Here is a 12,027-nt window from a genome sequence, read left to right as displayed (position 1 = left end):
CAACAACAACAAAAAAAAATAAAAATTGTCTCTCAGTTATAATAAAACCACATTTATTGGAGTCGATCGTACCAATGTCTGGTCAAAAACTGTATACTTTCCCAATCCATCCCATGATGTTTTCCTGGTCCCCCGCTGCCGCAGACAGTTCAGCTGGTGTTGCTCACCAAGGCCAATGTCAAAGAGAATTTGGTATTCTTTTGTGTTCATTTATTATTCAACCAGTGTTGTGTTCCTGTGTTTGGGAAAAGGCTTAGCTTGACTGAGCAAGAGCATACCTAGAGCATGAATTCTTCTGCTTTAACATTATGTTGAAAAAGAAAAAAACAAAAAAGAAGAAAGGAAAATAAAAGAATTCCAAACACCTTTTGTTATCATGAAAAAAGTGGTTCTAGTATGTTCAGTGCTCATGAAAATAATAGAAATTCCTTCTTAAAATTAATCAGAGTGGGAAAAAAAGCTATGTCTTCAATAAGGAAAATCCAAATACTAAACATTCAGAAACCAAGAAAAAATAAGATTGGGTCAAATTGTAACATTTACCTAAAGTTTAAAATACATATAAAACACCTACTTATTTTCCCATCACAACAGTCTATTATGATTAGACCAACAACTCCAGATTAAATCTATTAAACACATTCTAACTACTAAAGCTATAAAACACCCTACATTGGTAACAATAAAAACAAAAAAGATTATGACATAAAATTGCAGAGTATACTAAAGTTAGTTAAATTTCACATATCCCCCCAAAAAGTATTGGGAAGGAACCATTGCTCAGTCAAGAGTTTACCTTTTCCTCAACACCATTTTTTTTTTTAATTCAGAAGGGGATATTGTCTATATTTAGATCAGTAATAATAAAGAAAAACATGTACCTTTCTGTTGGGATAACCACTTTGACTATGGCTTGCGACAGAGTCTGTATATGAAGTCACATCAGATAATAAACATAGAATATGTGAGTATTGTTAACAAGTAACAAGCAAAAATATACATATGCATTGAAAATACTACACATCTAATCACAAGTTTTGCAGGCAATCACTGCATTTGAAGTAATCATATACTAAGCAATTACATAAATGCAAATGGATGTGTTCAGTGAACAATAACGTTCACCAAATGCAAAGAATCAGAACATTCCTGCCAGAATGCACATCAATGCACTGAAATAGGTACTACACTGAGAATTATCAGATAAAGATTTTAATTTGTGAAATAATTAACTGTTTGACTCTGACCATACAGTTTGCTACTTTGTTCCCAAGCCTTTAAAACCAGCCCTGTCATTTTAAGTGTAATTAATTCATAATAGAACCAACAAATTTTTATAACTTGAAATTAAGTTGGTTTTATGTTTAATAAAAAGAAAATACTCACCCTTTGCTTTCGCTAGAGTAGTTAACTTTTTAAAAACCACATATGCTGTCAAATATTCTAATACCTCAGATCTTGAGAACTATTATCTAGCTGCCATCCAAACAATTTAACTATTTAGGAGGTCTTTCTAATTGAAAAGGCACTTAACCAAATACAAAGTATCACTTTCTCAGAACAAAGCAAATTTAGATAGTACACTTAAGCAAACCTGGATACAACAGTGGACAAAGGAAAAAAAAACATAATAAGTGGTCAAAAAAGGAATGGTAGCCACAAATAAAAATATGACCTAGTATCCCAATACAGGGTTTCCATGGGCTAAGGCCGGGAACACATCTAGTTATTTCTTTTTCTTTAAGAGTTGCCAAACAGAATTACACACACATTTTCTATAAAATTGTTGAAAAGAAATACTACCACAGATTTAGTATTTACAAATTAGATGCGGCCCTATGTACATTTTTTAAATTACCTTCTCAAAATCCTCCTTGTTTTTAGGTGGTGGTAACATGGGAGCATTGGGGTTTTTTAACCGCTCTCTAGGCTGCGCATTAAAAGGCAGTCCTGATGGAGGTGGGGGAAGTGTATGTTCCATCATAGAAGGCGGAATGTATATTGGATGTGGAGGAATAGGCACAGCTTTACCCCAACCTAACTTCATTTCAAAAGACATAATCATCTTTCCTAAAAGAAAAGAAAGAAAAGTCACCTTGATAATTCTCAAAAGAAAATAAAAGATCTCTAGCGATTTGAATTAAATTTCATTTTTAACCTTTACATTTCTGGTCCATCTTTCCTCTACAGTTTTTACAAATACTTTTCAAAACCAAAACAATGTCTGAATTCTATAAATGGACTTTCTTACCATTTAAATTTTTTAAAGCTCTTTCAGCATCTCTTCTATTCATAAAGGCCACAAAGCCACAATTTCTCTCTCTTGCCCTTTCTTCATCAGTTCTAGGCCACATAATTTTCACACTGGCTAATGGTCCAAATCTCCCAAATTCTTGACACAACATTTCTTCATTCATCTATTAAAAGGCACAAGAGGTTTTTGGTATGCAAAAAAGAAAGGGAAAAAAGAAATCCATGCAACAGAAAGCAAGGTAGTTTTTGTAAAATGAAGTTTTTGTATTAATACTACAGTTATCCAATCAAGTACTGGGACTTCTACAAGGGTAAAAAGAGAAAAAAATCATGCCCTCATGGGGCACTCACAAATCTTTTCATACCAGAAACATTCCATTTTACTAACAAATGACCGAATAAAGAGGCTGGGTGGCTGAAGAAATCAAAAGCACACCTTTACCTTCATTATTCCTCTTTTTGAGATTCTGATCTCAAATAAGCTATTCCACAGCAAAGGTTTGTTCAGGTATTTAGCAATACTTTTTAGGCAATGATTACCACACTTAAGTCAAGGAGGAAATATTTGCTGGCAATGAAAGAATAAATATGATAACTTTTTCTTATTCCAGCACCCAGCTACCAGTGTAATCAAGAACAAAGAAAACAGAAAATGGTAAATATGCAGTGAAGTTCAAAATATATACATTTTTAAAAGATCATATTATGCACAATAATCAGTACATTCCCCATAACGATTAGCACTGAAGCAGGGAAAATATTTAAAATATAAAAGAAAAAAAGCACAAATACTAGTCTGCTATCATGAGGACAAAAAAATGAAAAAGGAAATCCATAAGGAAGCAAGCTATGCATCAGAAAGGGGTAATCTCAAAAGAATACTGTCCACCACTGGTCATATCCTGATTTGATAAATAAAATCAGCACCTCGTAGAACATTTCAAAATCAGAGTACAGTTCAGTTACAGAAAGAAGAGACAAGCCCTCAAGAATTGCAACCAAAAAATTCAGCCCATACCAGTAAGGCTCAACTTTAAAAGATAATTTTAGAGACTTATCTAGTTCCACTAAATCTGCTTACTTCAGATTCTTGACTTCATTTTTTTTTAATTGATCAACAAAGTTTTCCTCCAAAAGTATAAAGCGCATGAGCCAACATTCATCTTATTTTTCTAATATTACCTGTGGATTAATGTTTCCAAGGTACAAATTAGTAGTGCTTGGATCTCCTACATCATGCGAGCCAGGTGCATAATCATCAAGAACTAGGACAAAGAGAGAAAAAAATTATAACCTGCAAAAAACAAAGTTGGACAATTTCTACGAATTGAAAAAGCAAAAAACTGTATTACCACCAGATGATCTATTTCTTCTTGAAGGTGCGTCCACTTCAAAAGGGGGAAAAGAAAACAATTCTCAGTTTTTAGAAGAGTTTCATCACAAATATAAACATTAAAATAAATGTCACTTACTAGAACGACGCTGACCATCAGAATCTGACTGAGGTGGCTCAAACCGACTTAACCTGCCTTTCGTTTTATGTCTCTCATCACGCTCTTCTTGAATTCTGTTGAAAATATATGTAATCAGTGATAATAAACCAAAATTTGTTTGTTCATATTTAATAACAGACATTATCCAGATACCATCTTCAAATAACCTGAAATATTTGTGTGTAATGCCAGTTCGGATAATCACATTAGAGAGTTCCTCAGCTACAAGTCATGAGCAAATTTCTGATATATCATACAAGTAATGGAATATAACACCTACTTTAAAGATGAGGAGAAAATTCAATATTAAAACCACTGAAATTGTTCTTTCTTGGCTAAGGTCAACCACTCCTCTACCTCATCTCAGTGACTATATTGTTTCCACTGCAAACAGGACTCCGGACATCAGTTATATCAATTGAATTGCATCCACATAATGGAAGCAACCTAGACACTGGACAAAACGCTAATTCATTTTCAAACATACCCCACAAAATACCACCAGAATACCTAAAACATCCTCATGGTAAGCCGGTTAGTAAAAACTAACTGTAGACTACATTCTCCACACCTGCATCTATTAAGTATCAGCTCAAAATACCTATAATACCATGATACCATTCTCAGCACTATAAAACTTACTGTTTCAATTCTTCTTTGAAGAGTTCCAAATTGCTTTTTTTCTTTTCTTTCTCCCCTTTCTTCAGTGGCTATGAAGGATATGATAAGTTATACTTCCAACAAAACAAGTTTAAACAAAACTAATGGTTCGATAATCAGATCATTTTAAATAAATTTTTATTTTAGTGCCAATTATGGTCTAATTATTTAAATTGAAAAGAATGCTTTTGTCACCACTGAACTTTATGGTGTGTGAATTATATCTCAATAGAGCTGTTAATTTTTTTAAATAGTTCTGAAAGAACTATTTTATTTTATTTTTATTGAGTTTGAAAGAATTATTTTAAAAGTCACACACCATACACACATACAAAAAAAATCAGTCACATTTCTTCACCAATTTTGGCTCCAAATGACATGACCCATGTCTATCTACCATCTCCCATGAAAACCCCACTCTCAAAAAATAAAGCTTTCCTAACACTGAGAATATATAAAGTGTCTGACAGTAATTCCAAATAAATTCCAAAAATATTCCAGGCAACAGACACATTGCTGCAGCATATAGTCTTCCAAAGTAACTGATACTACATGCTGATATGATTTAAATACCCAAGTTCAGCACTACTCAAAAAGACAATCCCATTATTTCACATTTATACCTAAAATATAGTTAACTTTTTACTTGCAAAATGCTATGAGTAAGTAACAGCACATGTTCAGTGCTCAAAGAAGATAAAAAGAGTATCATCTATGTGTCCTAATTTATTATCTCTCATCTAGGAAGCATCAAAACTCAACATCTACTCCCGAAATAATTAAAAACAAGAAACCAAAGTCCTGCTTACAGTGGAAGTACTGAAAATATCATTGGCAGTGTTATCTCTGAGTATAAATGGGCACTTCTTTAAGTATGACTTACAGGTTTTTTGGTTTCTATCACAAGTAGAGATGGTGGTCTTTCATTGGATGACTGATTTGGAGGATTTTTTTGATCGGCAAATCTTGAAGATGGCTTATAGATTTTACCTCTTTTTTCATCTGTCTCATGTTCTTCTGAAATTTAAAATAGCAAGCTTCAAAACTTACTTAACATTATGTAATTTTACTATTTTTATTTAAAAATAAACAAAAATTAGTAAAATGCTTTTAGTACTAAGATATATCACTAGTGACAAAATATGAAATTAAATTCAAATATTAGCACCCTACACTCAAAAATGCTAACTGAATCACATGCCTTAAAATTTTTGCAGAGTTCTCTACCATCTTGAAACCTGAGAAGTACTAAATATTTTTAAAACTTAACTGGCTCCAATATCTCATTAATCCACATAGGGCCATTTATTTTATTAATATCACCACCAGAGGGTGCTGACAGAAAGGAAAATATGAAATTTACAAGCAATCAAACTTCTTTAATAAGTATACGCAGTCATTCAACTAAGACTTTTAGGTTTGCTCAAGGACTATAATATTCACACTCACCTTTAGCTGCATTAACAACACCTCCACGCACAAACGTTTTCACTTTATTACCATCACTTCCTTCAAAAGCAGCAAGAAATTCCTCATAAATCTCAGCAGCTGCCTTTTCATCCTCCTAAATATACATGAAAATATTAACGTCACTTGATATTACTGTACATAGGGTGAAACTCATCAAGTAGTAATGGAAACAAAACCTCTCCCTCCACTGAGGAAAGCAGGTTAGTAAGCAGTCCTAATAGGCAATACTATCTAGTCCTTAATAGATATTAGATACTAATTAACAGTAAAATTAAGAGGAGCTCTGCTGCTCCACTGGTAATTTGTGGAACCAGAAAATGATCCACCAAGTAAACTTGCTTAAAGACAATTTAAGGGTCCAACTGTATGACAACTGACTATAGAAAATATATTATTCTATTCATGTTTATGATAGTACCAAGGCATGATCTAATTCAGTGAATATAAAGATCTCCTTCACAAACCACCGAAGACATGAGTATTAGAAGTTTGAAGAAGCAATATCTCTGGACAGTCGGCATTGAAGAAAAAAACCTCAGAAAAACCTTGACAATTAAAACTATTCTAAATGTCCCCAAAACATGTATGAACAGAAAGGCCAACAGAATAGAATAGAAAATGTAGAAATAGATCCAAGAGCATGTGGAAATTTAGTATTCAATAAAAGAGGCATCTCAAATCAGTGGAGAATAGACGGGCTTTTCAATGAATGTTGGGATAACCTGATGGCTATCTGGGAAAAAAAGAAATGAACCAATTCCTCATATCATATAACAGGAGAAACTGCAAATAAATCACATTTAATTTTAAAATGTAAGTATTAGAAAAAACATGAGGAAATTCCTTTATAAATTTGGAATGGAAAAACCTAAACTGACAAACCAGAAATCATAAGACTGATAATAAATCTGACTATACAACAAAAACTAGTTTCTGCGGGAAAAAATAGAACAGAAACAAAATAAAAAGGCAATCTATCTAACTGAGAAAAAACACTATACCCTGTGTCACAGACAAGTGTCACAATACACTTAATACAGGAGTTTCAAAAACAGAGATAATCTACTAACTTAGGGAAATATTGGTTTAACTATGAGCAGACAGTTCAGAGAAACACAAGAAGAGCTGTTCAACCTTACTTACAAGAGAAATGAAAATTTAAAACTACAATGAAGTACCAGTTTTCACCAAGCATATTGGTAAAGCTTTTTCAAAAAACACTCCATTGGCAAGGCTATGGGGAAACAACCCGTTATACACTGCTTACAGGGATGCAAAATGGACCTTCCCATAAAGACCAATTTAACACTATCTAGCAGAACTATGTTTATGCATGTACCATTCAACCCAGTAATCTCACCTATAGGAATAAATCCCAAAGATACACATGGAATAAGCCCACATGCATAATATTATCCATAACTGCACTATTGGAAAAGGTGAAAGAAAAAACACAAATGCCCTCATAGGATTTTAGTGAAAAAACTACTGAATATCTATACTGCTTAAAAAAAAAAAAACAAGGAATAGTAAAAGAACAAGCAAATACACTTGCAGTTATCTGAGATATAAAGTTAAACGAAAAAAGCAAGAGAGAAAAGTATACTGTATATAGCATGAAATTTATTGTTCATCTAAAAAAGAATAGGCACAACATATACTTATACACACTCGCTTATCCAAAAAGAATATACCAGAAAATGTTCAAAACTGCTACAGAGAAGAGATGAAATGGTGGATGGGACAGGAATAAAGCTGGACTCCTCTGAATATACTTTGCATTGTAGACAACTTTGGGGTGGGAGCTGAGAATACCTTGGAGGTGAAGAATCTTTTAAAAACATTTCTCCATTGTCTACACACTGAATGCCCCCTTAGACACATTTATTGACAAACATAACTAAAAAGACTTAAAAAGCATTACCTTCTTCTTTAATTCTTCTTGCTCCTTCTTACTTAAAGTTCGCTTAGCTGTACTCATTTTTCCAATACTGAACGCTTTAAGTTTGTTTTCCAGAAGAGGCTGTGAAAAGAAATAAAAAGCATACCTTTATATATAAATTCTTAATGCTATCTATAACACAATCAACTTAACTGTCAATAACCTCAGGGTTAATACCATACAAAAGGCTTTTTTTTTTTTTTAAGTAAAAATAAAACACAAAGAAAGACACCAAGGCTTTGAACTCATTCAAGCTACTTGCTGGCAGCAAGAATAAAAGCACTTGAGGAGGGAAAGTACAGACGTTTTGGGGCAGAAGAAGCAGTTACAGAAAACAGACGTTCAAATAGGGAGGAGACGTTTGTTTCCATGGTTCAATAGCAGAAATCACTACCATCTAGAACCCCCATTTCAGGCACTACAAATTGCATCACTTCCTTTTATAATTCAGTAAATTACCTTATTCTTCATCAACAAAACTCATGTTTATGAACATAATAATTTCATTTTCATTGCTGGGGAAATATCAGTGTTTTAGGTTTCAGGCAAGTAAACAGTCATCACTTAATGTGAATATGAGAAAATAGTATTTTAATAAAGTCTTCATTAATGTAACTTAAAAGCAATTTCCTTCTGAAATATGGCTTAAATAAATTTCAGACCTTTAATTGCTCAGTTAACTTGAATGTTAATTTTGATTCATAAACTTTTAAGAGAGTAATGTTTACTGAATACAACCTAAAATATTAATCAGCAATTGAAATCTAAAGGTTTCTCCCACACTTGTCAAAATGAGAATTTAACCAATTACAAAATTAGACTATTAATCCCCTGGTTATTAAAACAGGCTTGCCCTTGTGAGATACGGAATGGAAAATTAATAATGCTGCAAACTATTTTAAAGTTACATTAAAATCCTTTTGAAAAAATAAAGCAGTTCATAATTCTAAAGTCAAAATTGAGATTTAGAAACAAAGTAAAAATTTTCCCAAAATAGAAAGGAAAATGTTTTGCCATCATTCAGTACCTTTTGTTTCAACTTCTGAAGTTTAAACAAATGGTAAAGTTACATACAAATTCAATGAAAAATACAATTTTACAAAACAGCTCAATTTTATATATATCCGAAGAGCTAAACTCAGACACCTAAGAGAGAAATGGTTAAGGAAATTATGGAATATTTACTCAAAAAATATTAATCATCCATTAAAAAGTCTGTTTACAGAATTTTTCCTAAAATTAAAAAAAAAATCAGAACGAAGAATACTTTAAAATGCATTCCTGTAAAATGGACCTCAGCAAAGTAAAAATATATTTATGTTTACAAATATTAAACAAGAAAAATAAATTTATCAGTTTTCAAAAAAAGTTATCAATTTTAATACTGGCTGGTAATGACTGTCTTCTTTATTTTATCTTCCAAATTTAATCATTACAAGAAAACATTTGAAATTGGGGGGGAAAAAAAAGACCAAAAAAAAAAAATCACAAGACTACTTTGCAGACACAAGCAGTAAAGATGCTCCTTGTCTGTCACCCTGGGCACTGCACTGACCAGAATGAACAGCACCCACTCGTTTGCTTCCCAGGGTGGGACTACATCTTTGAAGTGTGTTTTAATCATCTGTGTATTTCCAGTGACCAGCATTTAGAATGTGGTTCAATAAATGATTGGTATAAGGGAAAAATAATAAATATATTTGCCATTTAACATCAAAATACTCCTTGGGTTTTTCTTAATCAAATTTTAAAACTTTAAATGAAATCTATCTTACATACGAGCTAAAAAACATTTCCTTAGATGAGTTTGAGTTTCTCGTTTACCCAAAAATAACAATGAATGCTATTTTCAAATAGAACAAGATGAAACAGTAAGTACAAAACCAAAATATTCAACTATCAAATTCAATCCAGGACAGATCAAAATCATTAACTATCCTTTCTTTATTCATCTTACTTTTGAGAGATTCTGATGAGGAGAATCACAAAGGCTTTCACGGGCACTCTCATTCCTATAATTATGTTTTCTTGGGCTCTTAGGTCGCGTCCGACTTGGCATATCACTATCCGAGGGTCCAGACGCGTCCATCTTCAGGAAAAGTAAAAACAAGTTTTTAAAAATTATATACGTAGCACTGAAATTAGAAACAACGCAAATGTTCAAATACTGACAAACTTCATTATACTGTATAAAAATATATCACCAATGATCCCTTAATCCCATCTCTTTCATACCACCACTGATTTCATCAGAAAAGTGCTTAAGCACAAGAAGTTTTCAATAATTTTAACTTGCATTTGAAAGCTCAGATTTGATATTGGTAACAAATAGCTGTTTTCCTTGAAGTAACAGGTTCATTTCCTCAGTTTTCAAGAAAATATCTGCCAAACACCCAAGGCTATTAACCACAGTTCTCTGTCAGTTGTACCTTCAAGTAAAAATGGTATTCCATGAAAAAAGGAGCCAGTTTCATTTCATTTAAATAATCCCATAAATAATTTTCCTCAGGACAAATATCACAGTTTGGCAAGCAGAAGTGTGTTATATGTACTTCCCATTTCATCACTCAGAACATTAAAAAAACCCATACACAAGGACAAGTTTTAATATTAGTAATTTTTACTGCTTCATCAAAAACATTCTTAAATGAAACTAGCGTATTTTTACCATGTCTGGTGGGGGAGAATACAACGGCTACTAGCACATTTTGTGACACTGCCTTGATTTGTGTGCTAAGGTGTCAACAGTTTACCCACCAATTACTTCTGCACCTTTAGTGTAAATGCCAGCATAATGGAGGCAAACAATGTCTTAGTAATGTTACAAAATACTTCTGAACTCAGATCCTCTGAAAGGTTCTCAGTGACCCCAGAGGTCTGAAGACCACACTGTGAGCGCTGCTGTAGTAACACATGTAAAGGAATGTTTATTGCAGTATTATTCAAAATGTCAAAAAGCTTTAAACAAAATGTCTATGCCCATAAACAAAGAAATAGCTTAATAAATAACTGTACCTCCCCCATGGAACATTAAGATCCCACAGAAAGACTAGATTAGAGTTATATCTATTGACTTGCAGGGATTTCCAACAGGTGTATTGTGCAGTGACTGTGCATAATGTAAACCCTTGTTTTAAAAAATGTGTAAGTACACACACTTAGTGTGCATGTACAAAACTTTTTAAGTACAATAAAAAGGAAATATATATATTTGGTTTCTAACATGGTTTGAGGGGGCCAACTTATGTGAATTATAGAACACAAAAAAAGGACACAGAACATCTAACAAAAAAAGGTGAAAGAAAACAGGCACAACCAATTCAATCACATTTATTTATCAAGTAAAATCAAAAGGGATATATCAAGCAGGGATATATACAAAGAGAAATTAAATTTTAAAGAAAAAAGACAAAGATTGTTTTTTATACTCACATGTGCATCTGAAGATCCAGACGAATGAACATCTGATGATCTGGTCTGCAAGTATTAAAAATAAAAGTCAACATTTAAATAATCAGAAAATGAATTACACTAACAAACAAGTGTTTCTCATGTTACACAGACTTAATCTTTCCACACTTGTAGCAATTTCTTCTCAGCTGGGATATATCTGAGGCATAGTTACCTTTTACACTATAGAGTGAAAACCTAACTATTTTTACAACAGAATTTTTGTGCCATAGCTCTTTCCAAGTCATAAGATACACTGTTTACTCCCATAACACTGATGGTCAAAACTTCTTGCTACACAACAAAGAAACCTGTTAAGAGTCAGATTCCAACAGCAAGAAAACCCATACCTAATCCCTTGATGTCTAGTAAAAGGTACAAATTCTACTGGGGAAAGAGTTTCAAGGAAAAGAAACTCTCACTATGAAATCTTAGATAGGCCACCATTTGCAACTTGTTTTAGGGAAACACTTCTAACGTCAGCTTGCCACTATTACCAACTGCTGCATAAAAAAAGAGTTCAGTCTTCACATAATGGCACTTTTCCATTAAGTCAAATGTTAAACTTCATCTTATTTTTTCTTAATTGGTCTACATTTCAGATTATATATGGCATATAATAATTCATTTCATTTTCCACTATGCATCTAAGGATGAAGAAGACAAGCTACAGGGCTATTAACTAATATCTGGTATCTTTCTGAAATTTTTAGTTGGAGGCCCAGAATTTAATTCTATCACTGAGTTGTTTTTATTTTT

The 12,027-nt window shown here is 32.7% G+C and overlaps 1 protein-coding gene across 3 annotated transcripts in view; it reads right to left on the bottom strand.

Annotated features, from left to right (window-relative positions):
- U2SURP (U2 snRNP associated SURP domain containing) overlaps positions 1-12,027 on the bottom strand; it is a 44,903-nt gene that overhangs the window by 24,775 nt on the left and 8,101 nt on the right. The window contains exons 2-13 of one of the 3 annotated variants that reach the window (XM_006202776.4): positions 11,251-11,295; positions 9,776-9,907; positions 7,801-7,899; positions 5,856-5,970; positions 5,290-5,423; positions 4,389-4,456; positions 3,726-3,820; positions 3,606-3,641; positions 3,436-3,518; positions 2,252-2,417; positions 1,859-2,070; positions 882-925 (exon numbers count right to left, since the gene is read on the bottom strand). In XM_006202776.4, the coding sequence (XP_006202838.1) occupies positions 882-925; positions 1,859-2,070; positions 2,252-2,417; positions 3,436-3,518; positions 3,606-3,641; positions 3,726-3,820; positions 4,389-4,456; positions 5,290-5,423; positions 5,856-5,970; positions 7,801-7,899; positions 9,776-9,907; positions 11,251-11,295 (1,229 nt within the window). The remainder of the gene's footprint in view (positions 1-881; positions 926-1,858; positions 2,071-2,251; positions 2,418-3,435; positions 3,519-3,605; positions 3,642-3,725; positions 3,821-4,388; positions 4,457-5,289; positions 5,424-5,855; positions 5,971-7,800; positions 7,900-9,775; positions 9,908-11,250; positions 11,296-12,027) is intronic. The other 2 variants (XM_015237949.3, XM_031678685.2) reach the window with 2 other exon arrangements.

Source organism: Vicugna pacos, chromosome 1 (genome assembly GCF_048564905.1).
Source record: "Vicugna pacos chromosome 1, VicPac4, whole genome shotgun sequence".
NCBI classification, from domain to species: domain Eukaryota; kingdom Metazoa; phylum Chordata; class Mammalia; order Artiodactyla; family Camelidae; genus Vicugna; species Vicugna pacos.
Note: the sequence above shows the minus strand (reverse complement) of the source record. Positions and strands in the feature narration are given on the sequence as shown.